Source organism: Solea solea, chromosome 6 (assembly GCF_958295425.1).
Source record: "Solea solea chromosome 6, fSolSol10.1, whole genome shotgun sequence".
Lineage (NCBI taxonomy): Eukaryota > Metazoa > Chordata > Actinopteri > Pleuronectiformes > Soleidae > Solea > Solea solea.
This window is the reverse complement of record NC_081139.1, coordinates 1,240,478-1,261,399: the sequence shown is the minus strand read 5'-3', so window position 1 is coordinate 1,261,399 and position 20,922 is coordinate 1,240,478. Positions and strand designations below refer to the sequence as shown.

Below are 20,922 nucleotides of genomic sequence, written 5' to 3'. Positions count from 1 at the left end.
TGGTGGCAAATTGGGAGTCCATTCACAAAACGTTTGCATGCCAAATTCTCACTTAAAGGTCCAGAGTGTAACAGTTGGGAGGTTTTATTATAATATTCTACCTATAAACATGTTTGCATAAGTATATAATCGCAAACATTGTTGGGTTTTGTAGCCTCAACAAGAAGAATAAGCCTTTTATCTATACTTTTGGAAACCAGAGCGTTCATTTTGCATTTCTAAACAAAGTGAAACGGCTCCGTCCTCCTGAAACCAGGGGTGTCAAACTCAAATGACATGGGGGGCAATGAGCGTTTAGTCTGGTCAAGAGCGGGCCGGTCCGAGAGGACAAAAGTAGGGGGAAAAAACAACTGTTTAGTAGCGGGTGGGCAATTCATTTAGTCGTTCATTCATTCATTAATCGCCTACCGCTTTATCCTCCACATGAGGGTCACGGGGCTGCTGGTGCCAAACCCAGCTGACACAGGGGTGAAAAGACCTGGGCAGGTCGCTGCCAGTCCGTCTGGGTGGGAAATATGAGCTCAAACAATTATAACACAGTATTCCATCATGATAAAATGTCCATTTTAAAATCGGATTGTGTACACATATATATTTATATATATATATATATACATACATATATATATATATTTATATATGTATATATATATATATATATATATATATATATATATATATATACACTAAATGATGCATTAATATCAAAAACTGAGAAGTAAATCTAAAATGAAGTCAATAATAACATGGACAACTGTAATTAAAACATCAAATCAGCTTTTATACATGTACATGAGGAGGTCACAGCCCATGATTTCTAAAACATTCAACATTTGTTAATATTTTGGAATTCAATCAGGGACACTGGGAGTGTTGGAACATTTAAGACAGCTCTTCATACCCAACGTTTTTAAAAACCCTTTAACACCGAGGGTATCGCAGACGACACATTTGCACAAGCACTCGTTGCATTACCGTAATCACGCGGCGGTTTCTGAAAGCTGAGAAGTTGCACATCAAAGCCAAAGTGTGGTTATTACAGTAATTTCACTCGCGCTGTTGCAGGAAGTCGGCGAATCTGGCCTGTTTTTGTCTTTGTCACCAGAGAGGAAAGAGTTGGAAAAACACCTGTACATAGTTTCCATTTTATTTGCCTGTTTCTGCACATTTCAAACAAAAACCCAAACAAATGTTAATTTAAATGTTCAAATTTCAAATTTAACATACAAAATGTGGTGTTGCGGACTAGTACAATGTGTTTTCTTGATAAGACTTTTGTTTTTCTTCATTTCAAATTGTTAAAACACTATTTTAACATGCAGTCAATTGTAAATAACTGCCAGATATTGAAAGTTAGTCTGGAAAAATGGGCAAAAGCACTTTGTTACAGGACATTTTATGGTTAAAAGAGTCCAGATGGACATTTTGAGGCTTAGGTGTTGGATTTGTTTGAAACAATTGCTCATACTCTCACATCATGTCTGTTTGTAGAGACCTTTGTAAGAATCTATTTTTAAAAAATAGAGGGTGAAACGTCTGTCGTTGGAACTGTCGACTGAAATGGATCATTCCACCACTGACGTAGAGGAGCGATGTGTGCGTGTTTGTAAAGGATGCACTCTCAGCGTGGCGTTCTTTTTGAAAGAGTCCATCTGGAGAGTACAGTGCACACCGGCCGTGGCTGTGTTTGACTCAGATGGAGTAACAGCTCCACGGGAATCCTGCTCCTCCAACACCGTCTACGTACTGGCATTCAGACACTGAATGTCCGTCCTGCAGCTGTGTAAACACACCACGGTGTAATGTAATGTAATCTATAAAACTGTGATATAGAATAGTGCTCTCTCTTTGTTGGTGAATGATGCTGTTTGTTGTTGATGTTCTTTGTATGTTTCAGGATACTCCTCACAGTGGTGGCCGTCCTCTCCTCATATTCCATCCATTTGCTGCTAAAGTCGTCTGGTATCGTAGGTACGTTAATCTCCGTCTGCATCCGCCAATTTGCAAACATCTCAATTACCTTCTTTTGCGTCAGATGCTGGGATCATAAGAAATTAACCCCCCCCCCCCCCTCGCCCGTAATCTGCTGCGCAAGACGTTAATCAGATTTGCAATCTTTTTCTACAGTCCCAAACACTGTTAGTGTGGATGTAACGTGCTGATACTGTGCTTGTTTGTGGCTCAGGTATACGTGCGTATGAGCAGCTCGGTTACAGGGCCTTTGGGACCCCGGGGAAGATGGCCGCCGGCATCGCCATCACACTGCAGAACATTGGAGGTGAGGACACAAACCGCTGCCATCCACGTGTCCTTATGAACATACACTACATGTGATGCTTTGTGTCATGTGTCCTCCCTCACAGCCATGTCCAGTTACCTGTACATCGTCAAGTATGAGTTTCCTCTGGTCATCCAGGCCTTTCTGAAGGTGGATAATCCTGCAGGGTGAGTCGTCGGTGTGAGATTACACATTCACCGACCACTTTATCAAGTGTTTCCATCTGTGTAACCCTTGTGAGGATAATACACAACTCCTTATATTGACATCCTGTGTGTTTATAGGTAACATATTAATTTTTGCAATGTCATATTTTCATAAAATACGCCATACCAAAATGTGCTCATAAAAGTAGATATTTTAATTTTTTTTTAAACCAACATCAGTCCTCGTCATACATATCAAACTTGAATGAATGAAAGTTTTTTTCATGATGCATCAAAAATAGTGATTTGGACAGGTTTCAATGAGGACATTTTTGGGTGTAAGGTGTGTTAGTGTGAGTATTTTAGACTAAAGTAGTGCGAAAAATACACGAAAAAAATTGAGGACACTCAAAAATGCACAACCTGGCATAAATGTTGCAACAATATGCATAAAAACAGGATAAAATACTCTGGACATTAAAAGCCAACCCTTACGTATTAGTGTGTTACACCCTAACACACTAATACGTAAGGGTTAAGATATGCTCCGCCCACGTTCACTACATAAAACTTTATGCACTTTGTTCTCTATGTTGCGAATACATAGAGCAATCCTGCACTTTTAACTTTTCACGTTCACGTTTTGTTCTCTTCAGTTTGACAGATATCGTGATCTATCGCTGTATCGCGAGGTAACCCTGCGTTTCACACCCCTGCTGCACACACTGATGCCCCGAGTGCGTCACCTGTCAAATTAAAAGCCTGTCATTGGACAGTTCTGCGATGAACAGACAGACAAACATTACTAGATACATTGTGAGTCGGCACGTCCTCCTGTGCCAGTTGCCAGGCCTGGTGCTGCTGCTCTGCATGTGCTCAACAGCTGGCGTGAGAAAAAATGTAAGAGTGACCCCGAAGGAGGAGGAGAGCAGCAGCGCGGCCACCGACAGAAACGCTCGCAAATCAAAAACACAGCCCGGCTCCACGGCACAAAACGTAAACCATGGGATATCGCTGGCCAGCGCAGGTGGCCGCACAGACAAACAACCGTTGCGTCCTTGGGATTGGGGGAGATTTGGAGTGAGATGTTACCCCTGCACACGTTAACCCTTACCCTAGTTAGAGCCTCTGTTCCTGAATGCAGCAGCGTTTGATTGATACACAGCACATGCCTGCATATTAATGTGCTACAGAGGCTAATTACAGTGTGCAGTGGAGTGAGTTTACTGGATAAAAATATAGTGTGCTGCTCTCGACACTTTCACGGCTACTGGTTTACTCATAAATATGTAGATTGGTAAGTGCTGCTATAGAGACTATATGGATTATGACTGTTTTTAATGAGTCTGATTGTACAGATGTGTCGGCTGTCAGTGTGTGTGTGTGCAGGTGTGACAGAGAGAGTGGAGCTCAACAATCGATTACTAAATGTTTTCTGGTTTTGTTGCTCCATGTAACATCATTTTTGGTTTGTGGACAAAACAATGACATTTGAGAACATCGTCATTTCCACGTTTGACAAACAACGTTTTCTGACATTTTATGGACCAAACGATTACTCGATTAACCCTGAACGTAATAGACAGATTAATCGATTATGAAAATAATCGTTAGTTGCAGCTCTAAATCTGAGTGAATCAAAGCTCTAATGCTGGAAAAACGTTTTAACCCTTAGTGCTCATGCGACACAGATCTGTGCTGCAGGTGCCCCCATGGTAATTTGCAGTGGGAATAAAACACAACTCCTTATATGGACATCCTTTCTTTGGGTCAGTTTTTACGAGATTCTTTTTTTTGGGTCAGTTTTTACAAGATTTTTTTCTTTGGGTCAGTTTTTACAAGATTTTTTTCTTTGGGTCAGTTTTTACAAGATTTTTTTTGGGTCTGTTTTTTTTCAGACTCCAAAAAAAATTTCAGACTGTTTTTACAAAAACAATATTTCAGACTGTGTTTTTATAAGATTTTTTTTTCGGACTCTGTTTTTACAAAAGAAAAATTCAGACTCTGTTTTTACAAAAAAAAAAATTTCAGACTGTTACAAAAAAAAAATTCAGACTGTTTTTATAAGATTTTTTTTTCGGACTGTTTTTACAAAAAAAAAAAGTTCAGACTCTTGTTTTTATAAGATTTTTTTTCGGACTCTGTGTTTCAAAAAAAAAATCAGACTGTTTTTACAAAAAAAAAAAGTTCAGACTCTTGTTTTTATAAGATTTTTTTTCGGACTCTGTTTCAAAAAAAAAATCAGACTGTTTTTACAAAAAAAAAATTCAGACTCTGTTTTTACAAGATATTTTTTTTGCTTCTCAATGCATCCAACAGAAGCTGGTTGCAATACGCTTCCGTAGATGAAGCCGGTTCTGGCTCCATAGTTGCACCCCCTGGGGATCCAGTATTTTTAACAACCTCCGGATAAAAAAGTCATAATATTATATGAAAAAAGTTGTAATATTATAAGATTCTTTTTTTTATCATTATCCAATGTATTATTAAATAGCATGAGAACAGTAGCAGGCATTTCCTCCTCCAGTCCACAAAGCAGATGATTTTCTCCAAGTCTGTGTTTGTGATTCTTTCTTCCAACACCATCTGCATTCTGTTGATATTTATTATTATTAATAATAATAATAATAATAATAATAATAATACATTAGATAATGATTAGAAAAAAGAATCTCATAATAGTACGACTTTATTCTACGTGGTCACACGTAGAAGAATCGTCACACACTTACTGCACTACAAGTGGAGACATTTAAGACATTGCTGCCATAACATGAACGGTAAAGAAGAATATCTGATCACAAAAGCTGAAAATGGTATTTTCCATTTTTCTCTCATACATAACACATAAAACACACACAGAGCTAATGTCAAAACACACACACTATTCATGTTACATCATCAGTGATAATACCATTTGTTTGTTACAGTTACAGCTGCTGTGGGGCAGGGGTTTATTGGCTCACAGAGAGTGAAGTGGAAACTGTTATTATGTGTAATCATTGTTGATGACTAAACACAGCAAACACAGTGTGTGGCAGATCATATGACACACACACTTTTATATCTCAGTGATAACACATCATTGACATAAAACAAGATTTATTCTTTTTATTTTTTTTTGGACCCCACAAAGCTATAAATACACACACACACACACACAGGTTTGTGTAGCCTTATCCCCGACCTTAACCATAACCAGGTAATGCCAAACTCAGTTTCCTCAGTTATTAGGTTCTGCCTCATTAAGACCAGGTTTTGGTCTCCATGAGGACTACTGGTACTAGTGTTTGTGCCAGAAAAGGTAACAAATACGTAAGAACACACACACACACACACACACACACACACACACACACACCCACCATATTGAGGAATCAATCATCCAAGAGCTATTTTTAGACTGACATATGAGTGATTAATTCCTGGTCTTCTAAGTAGACCAAGAGACACAGAGGGACACAGAGAGACACAGAGAGAGAGACACAGAGAGAGAGAGAGAGAGGCAACATCTGTTGCAGCACACACTGTGCATTCACACATTCAATGAAAGAAGAAGAGCAGGGTCATCTATCCTGTTGTCATTCTGCCCTTTGGCCATCTGCTCCATGCACAACACAATCTCTTATTGACACACATGACAGCCTGATGCAGAGTCAGCAATAATCACAATGAATACTTTTTCTGTATAAACACAATATAAACGGATCACCTCCAACAAACGTGAAGAGCTGCAACATTTTTAAAATAACACTTTTAAATTCAGGTCGATTTGTGTATTAGGGCCAAACTTTTTTAATCTTTCAAGAAAAAAGTCCTAATCTTTTGAGAATAAAGTCGTAATCTTTCGAGAATGAAGTCGTAATCTTTCGAGAATAAAGTCGGAATCTTTTGAGAATGAAGTCGGAATCTTTTGAGAATAAAGTCGTAATCTTTCGAGAATGAAGTCGTAATCTTTCGAGAATAAAGTCGTAATCTTTCGAGAATAAAGTCGTAATCAAGTCGGAATCTTTTGAGAATAAAGTCGGAATCTTTTGAGAATAAAGTCGTAATCTTTCGAGAATGAAGTCGTAATCTTTCAAGAAAAAAGTCGTAATCTTTTGAGAATAAAGTCGTAATCTTTCGAGAATGAAGTCGTAATCTTTCGAGAATAAAGTCGTAATCTTTCGAGAATAAAGTCGTAATCAAGTCGGAATCTTTCGAGAATAAAGTCGGAATCTTTTGAGAATGAAGTCGGAATCTTTCGAGAATGAAGTCGGAATCTTTTGAGATCTTTTTGAGATAGTTGTAATATTATTAGAATAAAATTGTAATATAATGAGAATAAAGTTTGGCCCTAATACTCCGTCGTAATGAGCAAATCTGTTTATCTGTAAATAAAAATAAAAATGTATTTATGAAAAATAAAACTCAAAGCTTTCTCCACCGCGGAAGCCTCGCGTCTCTGCACAGCTGATTTCCTCGAGATCGATCCTCGACGCAGTGCATACACTTGACAGAGTGAGATTGAGAGGAGCGTTAATGCTGAATAATTCACAATCAATACACTTGTCTCTTTGTCTCTGTGTCTCTGTGTCTCTGTGTCTCCTCTGCAGCGAATGGTTCCTGAACGGAAACTACCTTGTGATCATCGTGTCTGTCGCAGTCATTTTACCTCTGGCTCTGATGAAGCAGCTCGGTGAGTTTTAACGTTTGAACGTCGCGTCCGTCTCATCAATCGTCTCGTCGTGAGTCACCGAGGACGCTCGCTCGCAAATGACGTTAAACTACTTAACTTTAAATGCAGCTACAAAAGTCATTTATGGGCCTAATGTGATGAATGTAGGTTCGTTTACTTTTGCATTTAGCTGAAAGTATAGGACTGTTGGAGACAAGTAGATCAATAATCTCTGTAATCAGGTACTAACTGAAAGTTTAGCTGATTTTACACATTTTATAAAAGTGCTATTCTATTGTGGGTCGCTTCACGGTCCGGGCCACGGTCAGCGTGGACTTCAGACTGCTGTGCACTGATGTCAGAGAGCGTCGTCACAGGAAGACGCACAAGAATCAAGCCCAACAGTGTCCAACTGTAGTTCAGCTACAAAGACTTAACGATCCTGAAAACGTGGGTTAATCTCCCAACGTTTAGCAAAGGAAATGTGGATAATCTCATCATTTAAAGGAGGAGTCTGGTGTGTTTAGCCTGTGATCGCCAGCAGCATCACTAACCCTGTATTTCAGTGTCAGACGCAGGAAGTACTGAACAAATCTAATGATTCAGTTACACTAGTCACTCGCTTGTGAGCAGTGATGACCCCGCCCACGTTGAGTCGGCACTATTTTATGGTGGAAAACCATCCTAAACCGTGCCGTCCCTGCTCCATCACACAGGTCATTACCAGGCTTGTTGCAGAGCTCGGTAAATGAGGCATGTTGGAGCAGGAGCAGAGCTCCATGTCTCTGATATTTTCTAGATATCACAAACAGTCTAGGAGTTACAGTAATGACGTAGGTGACGACAGGATGGTCACAGAAGGGTTAAAAAGGGTGAGACGTTCCTGATCAGTGTGGTGTTTTCTTCCATGATTCATTTTTGCTCAAGGATGCTCTAAGGATGTCCGTCAGCATCCAGGCTTGAGGCCCTTGTGTCCTTGAACTGTTGCTATAATCATATCTAGATATTTTTAGGTGAACGTGGCAACACTCAGATGTTTTAGGCAGCAGCCACTTTTATTCCCACGTTAAGAAGATGTGAAGTCTTATTCTGTCTCCTGACACAGAAGACTTTTCTTTCCCCTAAAATGGACATAAACTCACAGCTAGTAATAGTAAGTAATAACCTTCACAACACTCATGTCACACACGTGTCGAGGAGTCAGAGAGAGAGAGAGAGAGTGAGAGCGTCGACAGTCAAACGGAACAAAAGTGGAAAGAAAGGAAAGACAGGGAGGAAGCCAGCTTGGAAGTGAGAAAGAGGAGGCACGTTGGCTGACCTCTTGTAAGAAGTCTGTCTCCCGCCGAGGCTTCGAGGACAACAGAGCCAGTTGGTGCGGCACAGTCTGTAATGAGCTCTGACTTCCTGCACATTCTGTCAATTTAGTCCACAGCGAGGCGGCGTGAGTGTAGCAGGAAATGTGGCTTCTTCATTGAAATATTATTCTGACTAAAAAAGATTTCTGATGAAATATCGTCCAGATGAACACGTGTGACCACAGAGAAATGCTAATATGAAGCTTCTGGTTACAGGGTACCTGGGATATACCAGTGGCTTCTCTCTGACCTGCATGGTTTTCTTTCTCATTTCGGTAAGTCGTGCTTTACATACGCACTATATTATTATACAGTGTGTTATTCATTATATGTTATTATTATTATTATTATTATTATTATTATATGTTTTTATTATATATTGTTATATGATGTCATGTGTCCTTTGCTTCCTGTTTGTCGTGCGTTTGGCACAAACATATTCAGATGCACTGAGAGGATTTAGCTTGTGACATTCACCACCTCATACACCACCTCATACACCACCTCATACACCACCTCATACACCACCACCTCACACCCCACACACCACCACCTCACACACCACCACCTCACACACCACCACCCCACACACCACCACCCCACACACCACCACCTCACACACCACCACCCCACACACCACCACCTCACACACCACCACCCCACACACCACCACCTCACACACCACCACCTCACACACCACCACCCCACACACCACCACCTCACACACCACCACCCCACACACCACCACCTCATACACCACCACTTCATACACCACCACCTCATACACCACCACCTCACACACCACCACCTCACACACCACCACCTCACACACACACCACCCACACACCACCACCTCACACACCACCACCTCACACACCACCACCTCACACACACACCACCCACACACCACCACCTCATACACCACCTCATACACCACCACCCCACACACCACCACCCCACACACCACCACCTCATACACCACCACCTCACACACCACCACCTCACACACCACCACCTCACACACCACCACCCCACACACCACCACCCCACACACCACCACCTCACACACCACCACCTCATACACCACCACCCCACACACCACCACCCCACACACCACCACCCCACACACCACCACCTCATACACCACCACTTCATACACCACCACCTCATACACCACCACCTCACACACCACCACCTCACACACCACCACCTCACACACACACCACCCACACACCACCACCTCACACACCACCACCTCACACACCACCACCCACACACCACCACCTCACACACCACCACCTCACACACCACCACCTCACACACCACCACCTCACACACACACCACCCACACACCACCACCTCACACACCACCACCTCACACACCACCACCTCACACACCACCACCTCACACACACACCACCCCACACACACACCACCCACACACCACCACCTCACACACCACCACCTCATCCACCACCACCACCTCATACACCACCACCCCACACACCACCACCTCACACACCACCACCTCACACACCACCACCTCACACACCACCACCCCACACACCACCACCCCACACACCACCACCTCACACACCACCACCTCACACACCACCACCCCACACACCACCACCCCACACACCACCACCCCACACACCACCACCTCATACACCACCACTTCATACACCACCACCTCATACACCACCACCTCACACACCACCACCTCACACACCACCACCTAACACACACCACCCACACACCACCACCTCACACACCACCACCTCACACACCACCACCTCACACACCACCACCTCACACACACACCACCCACACACCACCACCTAACACACCGCCACCTCACACACCACCACCTCATCCACCACCACCACCTCACACACCACCACCTCACACCACCACCTCACACACCACCACCTCACACACCACCACCTCATACACCACCACCTCACACACCACCACCTCACACACACACCACCCACACACCACCACCTCACACACCACCACCTCACACACCACCACCTCACACACCACCACCTCATCCACCACCACCACCTCACACACCACCACCTCACACACCACCACCTCATACACCACCACCTCATACACCACCACCTCACACACCACCACCTCACACACCACCACCCCACACACCACCACCCCACACACCACCACCCCACACACCACCACCTCATACACCACCACCTCACACACCACCACCTCACACACCACCACCCCACACACCACCACCTCACACACCACCACCTCACACACCACCACCCCACACACCACCACCTCACACACCACCACCCCACACACCACCACCTCTCCTTGGTGTAATATTTGCCTGCTGCACTTTGAGGCTGTGCTGCTTCTCTGTCTTTCTCTGACCTACTTCTGGGTTTGTGAGCTGTAATCCATGCACTGCTCTCTCTCTGTCTCTCTCTCTCTCTCTCTCTCTCTCTCTCTCTCTCTCTCTCTCTCTCTCTGTGTCTCTGTCTCTCTCTCTCTCTGTCTCTGTCTCGCTGTCTCACTCCCTCTCTCTCTCTCTGTGTGTGTGTCTCTCTCTCTCTCTCTGTCTCTCTCTCTCTGTTTGTCTCTCTGTCTCACTCCCTCTGTCTCTCTCTGTCTGTGTGTCTCTCTGTCTCACTCCCTCTCTCTCTCTCTGTCTCTCTCTCTGTCTCTCTCTCTGTCTCTCTCTCTGTGTTTTCAGGCTGTACCCTACAGTACAGCCTCTCTTCCTGCTTAACCCTTAGTGCTCACGCGGCACAGATCTGTGCCGCAGGTTCACCCATGGTAAATTTGCAGTGGAAATAAAACACACCTCCTTGTGTATGTGTTTATAGGTCACATATTCAGGATTTAAAAAAATCCAGGCATTTTAGTCGTGATATAAAGTAGCAATAATTGTGCAGAAGTCACAAAATTAGAGCGTTTTTCTTTTCTTTTTGTTCATAAAAATGAGCCAATTGAACTTTGAACTGTGACGTATTTCCAAATTTCACAGATTTAATCTGACTTTAAACATTTTCAGTCCTTTTTGCTCAGGTGAGTACGGAAGATTAAAGTCAGAATTAGGAGATTAAAGTCAGAATTTGGAATTTTTCACATGTGGCCCTAATACTATTGGGTAGGTGTGTTTATATAGTATTATATAGTATTATATCTAGTATTTTTCCTCAGATTGCCTATAGGTTGTGCTGAAAATAAAAGGATATAATTCACTTTATGTTGCACATATTTGTACCCTCTGTACATAAACTGTATGTTTAAACATAGTAATGGACAAAAGCAGCAGACGTGCTCTGTGTTCTAAAGGTTATTAAAGCGTCTCTCCTCCTCCTCCTCCTCCTCCTCCTCCTCGTCCTCTTCCTCCTCGCTGCACAGGTCATCTATAAGAAGTTCAACACGCCGTGTCCGTTTGTGGACTTCTCCTTCAACGCGAGCGCCAGCGTCGTCAACATCACTGCGATGGAGCCCGGCGGGGAGATCAATCCTGCTTGTATCCCCAAAATGGCCAATCTGAACTCACAGGTATGTTCACGCATGTCACCCAGTATGAAGGTCCACACGTCCCCGCCCCCCTGCCCCGCCCCCCCCCATGGCCGCTGACACACACGTTCAGCATGTTGCTAATGACAGTTCATACTCATGAAGCATGAAAGTTACCCGTGGTTTGAAACGCTCGATGGCAGCAGACGAGAGGAGATGAAGGCTTTTATCAGGCTGTTAATTACAGACAACAGGTCTGTGATTAATGCAGAGCTCAGCTTTCCCCCTGAGCCTACACTCACTCACTCACTCACTCACTCACTCACTCACTCTCTGTCCACTGTGTCTCTTCACTTTTATACTGAGTTTTCCCAGGTTTGCCCTTTGTTGGACAAAGAGATGGGAACATTTTCCCAGAGTTCATGCCTTCACAGCAGGAACACACACACACACACACACACACACACACAGTCTTAAACCTGCAGTCACATGACTGAGCCTGAGCCTGAGCCTAAGCCTGAACCTGAGCCTGAGCCTGAGCCTGAGCCCCGCTCACCAAGCAGTAAAAAACCTGGTGACCCCCGTGAACCGGCTGACCCCCCCCGACTCCTCTGCCCGACGCTCAGCTGTGAGCCGCTCAAACCAGACGTGTCCGAGGGCATGTAGCATCGTTCTCTTCTGCTTTGGTTTCAAAAGAAGAACTTAGGCTGAACATGATAATAATAATAATAATAATAATAATAATTATAATAATAACAATAATAACAATGAGAGCTGTGTTCACTTGAAAAGGAGTGAAAATGGTAGTTTTGGGTCACGATTTTGATGTTCTCAAATGTTTCGTCCACAAACCAAAATGATTGACTTTTAATGATTTCTTTGTTATTCAGAGCAAAGAAATTAAGAAAATATTCACATTTAAGAAGCTTAAACAATCAGAAATCTTGTTTTAATCATGAAAAAAGCTTCAAATCGATTCATTGATGATCAAAATAGTTGTCGATTAATTTAGTAATCGATTAATAATCGATTCATCGTTTCAGCTCTAGTTTTTTTGCTCATGAAGGACGAGAAAAACATTCCAAACGTTCACATTCTCGACGTTTTTTGTTCTGTACAAAAATAACGTTGTTTTATTCAGACAGACACGATGACTCAGCAAAAACATAAAGAGTAAATAAATTCAGCCGTTTATTTATGGAAATAAAAAATTTACCCACAGTGCATTCTGTCTTTAGTGGCTTCAGTTGAACTGTGTGTGAAACTCTGCTAATCTCCCTAAATCTTAGGCTCTGAACAGCTTTTGTTGGTTTATTAGTGTTTGTCTGAATTTGTGGGAAAGTGAACAGTCAGAGTCCAAGTCGTCAGAAATGCCTCAGTGACGCCGGCGTAAAGTAGACGTTTGCTCTCTCACTGTCACAGTTAACACTCATGCAGCCACGCGGTGGATGACGGCGCGGCCTCCAGCGTTCTCTGCCGACACTAACGCCGTCTCGTCTCTATCGTGAATGAAAATCCAGTCACTTATAAACACAGTTGCACACACAATCCAAACTGTGCAGAATCTATTTGTAGAGAACATGTCCACACATTTAATGTTCCACAATATTGAGGTTTACAGTTTGGTTTTGTGTGAGTGTACAGAGACAACTTTGGGGCACTTTTGTGGGCGTTTCGCTTCACTTTACGTTTTACAACAAATGACTTCTGGTGTGCAGCGTGGGAATGTCGCCGTCACAGCACATGTGAACTCATTTTCACGTCTTATAAAGTTTACGCACTGCAGCTTTAACTTTCTCAGTCCTGTTGTGTCTTTATTATCGTACGAGTGTCCGTTAAACCCCGCCTCCTTCACATGTAAGGCATCGTTAATGCTCCAGTTAATCCCACACAAACAATGAGCTCTGTGTGATGTGTCTGAGGAAGTGAAGGCGCAGTAAAGCACACGCTGCTGTATCTATGGTGATTTGTTGGGATTGATTTTCAGACGGCCTACACCATCCCCATCCTGGCGTTCGCCTTTGTGTGCCACCCCGAGGTCCTGCCCATCTACACAGAGCTGCGCAAGTATGTTCCTCATGGGAAAAACAACAGTCACAGATAGAGGGAAGCTGCTGTGTCTTGTTTTGTGCTCATCATTCGTCACGTGCACTTGCTTTGACGTTATTTTTGAAAAGTGTTGCGACTGCTTGTTTCGACGCAGCATGAAGTACTTTTGAATTTGACCGTCCTGCTTTGAACGACAGCTGCTTGTTTCCCGCCTGAGAATGATTTATTTTTATGTATATTTCACATTTGTAAAGTACATTCTTGCAACACAGTTGTGTAAGATAATAACTACATGCTCTGTTTATGTCATAATGTGTGTCATTACACGGCAACATCTTCTTATTTCAGTCCCACCAAGAAAAAGATGCAGCATGTGTCCAACATCTCCATCGCAGTCATGTACGTCATGTACTTCCTGGCTGCGCTTTTTGGATACCTGACGTTCTATGGTGAGAATGTAACGTCATCTATCTGTCTGTCTGTCTGTCTAATCCTAATCTAATCCAGTCATTTCTGTTGTTTTCATAACGACATATAAATCAGAATCAGTACAGTCTGTCTTTTATGGTGCAGTGTCGCCCTCTAGTGGTCCTACTAATGTATTAATAATGAACTATTTTATTAATGATTTGTGAATATTTTCCTGGTTTCTCTGTTCAATAACTTCATTTAAATAATTACAATACTACTATTATGTGCTTTATAGATGAATAAATAAATTGGATTAGGATTAGGATTAGGATACACTAATGGACCAAAGAACTCATCAAAGACTTATTTTAAACAGATTAATCACTTACAGAAAACCTTGTTTGTTGCAGCTCTGCTGGCTTCATGATGTATGAATATTTGTCTTTCACTGTATAACCCTTTAACACCTCAGCCTCAGAATGTAATGTCTGTCTTTTTGCTTATTTTAATCATAAAAGGGCCAGAAAATGTCCTTTAACTAAAATGAAAGTGCTCATTTGCCTATTTTTCCAGAATAACTTTAAATATGTGTCAGTTAAACACAAATGTGTCGTCTGGGATATGCTCGATGTTAAAGGGATCATTTCATTATTCATTTCTCCTATTTTCATGTTCCAAGTTATCATGTTTTAAACGATTAAGGTGATGCATCTGATTTGTGTGTCTGTGTTTCCTCCAGGTGAAGTGGAAGCGGAGCTGCTTCACACGTACAGCCGCATCGATCCGTACGACACCCTGATCCTGTGCGTGCGCGTGGCCGTGCTCACCGCCGTCACGCTCACTGTGCCCATCGTGCTCTTCCCTGTACGTGAGAATCGTCCGTTCACGTAAATCATGGCCAGATAAAATACAGTCAAACAGTTTAATGATCGTTGTTTTCATTTTATGAAAAGGTACGGAGAGCCATTCAGCAGATGTTGTTCCCCAACAAGACGTTCTACTGGCCTCGCCACATCGCCATCGCCGCCGTTCTGCTCACCTTCATCAACCTGCTCGTCATCTTTGCTCCAAACATCCTGGGCATCTTTGGGATCATCGGTAAGTTTGACTGAGAAGAACTCTTAATGTACCGGGAAGTGTTTGTGTCCTCTGGTGTTTCTACGTGGGACGCACTCCAGAGACCATGTGCCACGTCACGTTATTTTTCTGCATGTTTTTCAAATTTAAAGTTGTATTTTATTCTATGGAGCAGTGATAGCTTATGTAGTTAAAGAGCAATGTTTTAGTTTTTAAGCCCTCAGTCTACTTGAATACTTTCAGGATGAGTATCTTTGGAATGATGCAGATGAAACTCTGCACGTCTGTCACATCAAAGTACAACGTGTGAACGTCGTCTCTGTATCATCTCCTCATTTCACTTTTATATCACTACATATTAGTGTTCAATAACACAGTTTATGGCTTTGTTTCAAAGTTCAATCACACTTCTGTATATTTCCCACACACTCTCTTTACTGAACGCTTCTCTGGGTTTCTCTGGGTTTCGTGTTGAAACTTCAGACGTTTCATTTAACAGTAAAAGTTACACACAAATGCACAGTTTTATCACAATTTTATTTTCATTGTCACAAATATTCATTTTAAAAGTGAGCAAACAGAACAAAACTAACAAGGAGTCAGATAACTAAAGTAATATATACAGTTATATAATAATATAATATATATATACAGGTACATGACGGCAACAGTTATAAGCAAACCTTATTCCAAAAGTTTAATATAATAAATGTACTGTTTAATTGCAGTTTTAAGCAGTCGGTCATTGGAAGACTTCTCTTACAGAAGATGTTTAAAACATGTCCCAGTCCGTCCCTGACCATGAATAATACATTATAACACATAAGTGAAGCTGCTTCCTACATAAAACGGCACATTTATTTACATGTGTGGTTGGGATGGAGAATTTCTGGAGCGTTTTACATGAATATTTCTTCTTCTTTTGTTTCTTCTCTCTCTCTCCAGGTGCCACGTCTGCCCCGTGTCTCATCTTCATTTTCCCCGCCGTGTTCTACATCCGTATTGTACCCAAAGAAGAGGAGCCCATGCGCTCGGTGCCCAAAATTCTGGTGAGAAACCGAACGTGAAAGTCAGTGTGCTGTGTTCAGCTGAGGTCAGCGCTTTTAAAATGTAGCGTCAATGACTGACGACGCGATGACTGAAAGGCTGACATGCATGCACCGCTTTTATTTAACAACTGCAAAGTCATCTTTTTGGTAGTATTAGGAAGGAGAGCATTAGGGCCAAAAATGAAAGAAAGAAAAAAGAAATAAAACGGCATGAATTCTGAGATTAAAGTCATAATTCTGAGGGGAATTATTATTATTATTCTGACTTTAATCTCAGAGTTCATACATGTTTTATGTGTGTGACACTATTATTCTTGACATCTTTTCCTTTGCGTTACATTATAAAAGTTCATATTTTTATCTCACATCTGTTGAAACAAATCAAAATCCCTTAATCTGCCACAAAAATGCAAGATGCAGATATTTTTAGATATAGTTTCTTCAGTTTCTTCAGTTTCTTCAGTTTCTTCAGCCCTAATCTAAAATCAAAACTTTTAACCCTTTAACACCGAGCGTATCACAGACTTTGAGTCCCCGTAGTTTGTTTGTGCTGTCGTTGCATGTCAAAGCCAACGTGTGGTTATTCACTGGTGTTGTTGCAGGAAGCCAGAGAATAAGCGTCTTTGTCCCCAGAGAGGACAAAGACCACCTGTTTCTGCACATTTCAAACTAAAACCCAAACAAATGTTAATTTAAATGTTCACATTTCAAATTTAACACACACAATCACTACAATGTGTTTTTCTTCTTTAGAATTGTAAATACACTATTTTAACATGCATTAAGACTATAAATAACTGCCAGATATTGAAAGTTGTTCTGGAAAAATGGGCAAAAAGCACTTAGTTACAGGACATTTTCTGACCCTTTCATGGTTCAAATAAGAGGCTTGGGTGTTAAAGGGTTAAATGATGTGTTCATGCATTCTGCAGAATATGTGTGAAACACAACTCTCCCTGTTGCTTCCAGGCTGCCTGTTTTGCAGGGATAGGCTTCCTGTTCATGATCATGAGTCTGAGCTTCATCATTATTGACTGGACGTCGGGCAGCAGTAAAGCCAGCAGCGGTCACTAGACGCCACCGTCCACCTACTCTTCAGGTTTTGTATTGTTGATTTAGACCTGTGTGTTGTAATGTTACTGCTTTTGATTTCTTTGGTTTTTGCTGTTGTTGGATAATGTTTGACGTTAAAGACGCCCGCGTGTGTTCCATCAGAGATTATTGGCCTTAGAGGAGGAGGAGGAGGAGGAGTCTCACTCTAATGATATCACATTTTACTGCACATCCTGTCAGACAATGCACACGCACGTCAGCAGACTTTTCTTAGGGAAGCTCAAAGTGAATTAACTGCATAAAGATTGATGTCGACACTTGGAGGCCGCGCCTCCAGAGGTGGATATAACAACACAATTATTACACTCTAGCATGATGCTGCTGCTGCTGCTGTCTTTATACACCTGCCCTACTTTTATCATCTTTAATCCATAAACTGCTACTTCTCAGATTAGATTACACAACCTGAAGCTCCTCCCTATTTTAGGACCTATTTTATGATAGATAATTATCTCATATTGTATTATTATTACAGGTTATATGAATCACTATAGTTTTGCAACTCAGAGGAAAGGTGATAGAAACAGCTATTGCACAGATTGGTAGATTAGATTTACAGAAATGTAAAGGAACAGTTCAACACTTTGAATGGAGCAGTGTCAGGTGTCAGGTGTTTCCACCAGCGCGACTCGCCTCGCCTCGGCACAGTTATTCTGCTTTTCCATTAGCGATAGTACCTGGTACTTTGTTTAGTTCCTGCTCTGACGAGGTTCCATACGAGCTGAGTCCGACTGCTGGTCACTGATCACTGGTCAGAGAGCGTCGCCACTGGAAGAGGCACAAGAATCCAAGCGAACAATCCTGTAGAATTGTAGATCAGTTCAAAAAGACTTAGAAATCCTAAAAACGTGGCTTAATCTCCAACATTTAGCAAATGAAATGTCTAAAACCTCATCATTTAACAGTCTGTGCTGCGGTCACACAGGAAGTACTGAACAAATATTCTAATGATTCAGTTACCCTGAAAAAGTCACTAGTCACTCACACACTGTGTGTGTCACGTATAAAACGAAGTCACGGCAGTTTCATGCAGCCGCGCTGTGATGACTCCGCCCACGTTGAGGAGGAACTACATTGTAATGGAAAACCAACCAAACCGTGCCGAGTCGAGGCGAGCTGAGCTGTGCTGGGACCACTTTGCTCGTTTCATGCAGCAGAGGATGAAAAAGCCCAAATGGAGTTCTCACACTAGGTTGTTTTCCTCCATCGTGAGCCATCGTGAGACACCTGCACACCGTCAAGTGTTAACCATTGAAAAAATGTGGGACTGTTCCTTTAATGTGTGCAGCTCGCCCTAACACGTGCTGCTGCTGCTGTTTATTTTAAGGTGGAGAGTTGCCTAAAGTCTCACCTCCATCAGTGCAGGGTGCAGAGCCACTGACAGAATGTGGTGCAGTGTTTTTACCATCAGCACATTTATCACTACATGTATATTTATTATATATATAATATAAACTACTCTACTTGATTAAAAACGTCTGACGCTGCAGTATGCACAGAATGAGATGAGATGAGCGGACAGTGCAGGGCTGCAGTTCTCTTCAGATCACCGTGACAACGGAGGAAGCCTCGCTGGAGTTTTATTGTTCATCTGTAAAAAACAAGGCATTGAATACATTGAATGCCGAACTGTAGATCCGTTAAAAAGACTGAAAATAATAATAATAAACAATCCTGAAAATGTGGCGAAATCTCCAACATTTAGCAAAGGAAATGTCTAAAATCTCAATATTGAACACAGGAGTCTGGTGATTTTAGTCTGTGAACTGATTCTAATGATTCACTTGCACTAAAAACAACTGCTTTACAAGTCACTAGTCACTCGTTGTGCGGTGATGACTCCGCCCACATTGAGTTGGTACTATTGTGTAGTGGAAAACCAACCTAAACCATGCCGAGGCGAGGCGAGGCGAGCTGGGACCACACACAGGTGGAAAAGGGGCTTCAGTTTTACTGCAGGTAATCAGAGAGAGAACCAAAACATGTGCACAACAACAACAACAACAACAACAACAACAACAACAACAGGGTCAGGTGTGTGTGTGTGTGTGTAAATATCTCTGCCTCCAGCACAAGCTTGATTCCTAACAGAGGCGACGACCCCCAACATCAGTGTCTCTTAACATTCCTGCTGGTTAGATAAAGCACTTTTTCTCTTTTCTTCAAAGCACAACTTCTCATCACAGACGTCAATCATTTAAAAAAACAAAGAAGTGTCCTCACATTTTGCTAAAGGGTGTTTGAAGTGTGTGTGTGTGTGTGTGTGTGTGTGTGTGAATAAAATCTTTGAATACATGAATAATCAATCAAATGTAGATGACGAGGAGAAATGGTCGCTGTATCGATGGTATAATGAATATTGATGTCTCTCCTCCTAACGTTACTTGAATGAATGCTTTACTTACTGTAGCTTCTCCTGTGAGCCGCTGCATCATTAACTTCCTCCTCTGGCCTGATGTTGTAGATAAAGACGTCGTTAGACGCACGGACGCACGGTTTCTAAGTGTCTGAAAACATGGCTGTGTTTGAACTCTATTACCCACTCTCTCCATATGCATATGTACATGTATATATATACATATATACATGTGTATAAATATGCAGTTGTGTTGTCAGATCTGGACGTATGACCAGTATAATTCAAGTATTTGTCTCACACCGTTGATATTTTATCACCTTGTTGTGTTAATGTTTTTTTGACTCTGATTCAGTGATGAAATAATGCAAGAAGTGGAACCTGTTTGTTTTTATTTTCATTGATTATATCCGTGTGTAGATGAGGTTCATTTCTGACATAAACCTACTAACTGGGAGTTGTTAGTGAGCCGGTGCACTTTCATTTTTCATGTTTTAAAGGTAAAAAAGTCCGTATTTCAGTGAGTGCCGTGTGTATAATAAGTGTTGTCCTGTCCATTTGTTACACGACAAACCTCTTTTAAATGCATCTGTATTTGATTGTATCCCCTGTTGATGTATTCGTATGCAGAGGGGAAACCACTGGGACCTGAATAAAGAAGTGTGTGTGTGTGTGTGTGTGTGTGTGTCGTTGATATTAATCCTGGAAGAATAACAAAGGATGCACCGTGTTCGTGGTTAATCTGAGGAAACTACAGAATATTTATCCTCCTTATTGAACCGTGTAGTATTATTATTATCATTATTAATAATAAATATTAGACTAAACCACAAATATTGACACTTGGCCAGCATTTATAAATAATGTACATAAATGTATACCCTTTATATTCGATATGCATATCTAGTTTGTATAATGTAAATA

General features: G+C 42.0%; 1 protein-coding gene across 2 annotated transcripts in view; it reads left to right on the top strand.

The window, feature by feature from the left end:
- LOC131461079 (sodium-coupled neutral amino acid transporter 3-like) overlaps positions 1-19,910 on the top strand; it is a 43,352-nt gene extending 23,442 nt beyond the window's left edge. For both annotated transcript variants that reach the window (XM_058632077.1, XM_058632076.1), the window contains 12 exons: positions 1,898-1,971; positions 2,186-2,278; positions 2,364-2,445; positions 7,020-7,102; positions 8,653-8,711; positions 11,839-11,985; positions 13,931-14,010; positions 14,341-14,441; positions 15,143-15,267; positions 15,357-15,501; positions 16,426-16,529; positions 17,499-19,910. In XM_058632077.1, coding sequence (XP_058488060.1) covers positions 1,898-1,971; positions 2,186-2,278; positions 2,364-2,445; positions 7,020-7,102; positions 8,653-8,711; positions 11,839-11,985; positions 13,931-14,010; positions 14,341-14,441; positions 15,143-15,267; positions 15,357-15,501; positions 16,426-16,529; positions 17,499-17,603 — 1,198 coding nt within the window. In that variant the 3' untranslated portion in view covers positions 17,604-19,910. The remainder of the gene's footprint in view (positions 1-1,897; positions 1,972-2,185; positions 2,279-2,363; positions 2,446-7,019; positions 7,103-8,652; positions 8,712-11,838; positions 11,986-13,930; positions 14,011-14,340; positions 14,442-15,142; positions 15,268-15,356; positions 15,502-16,425; positions 16,530-17,498) is intronic.
- The last annotated feature ends 1,012 nt before the right edge of the window (positions 19,911-20,922 follow it).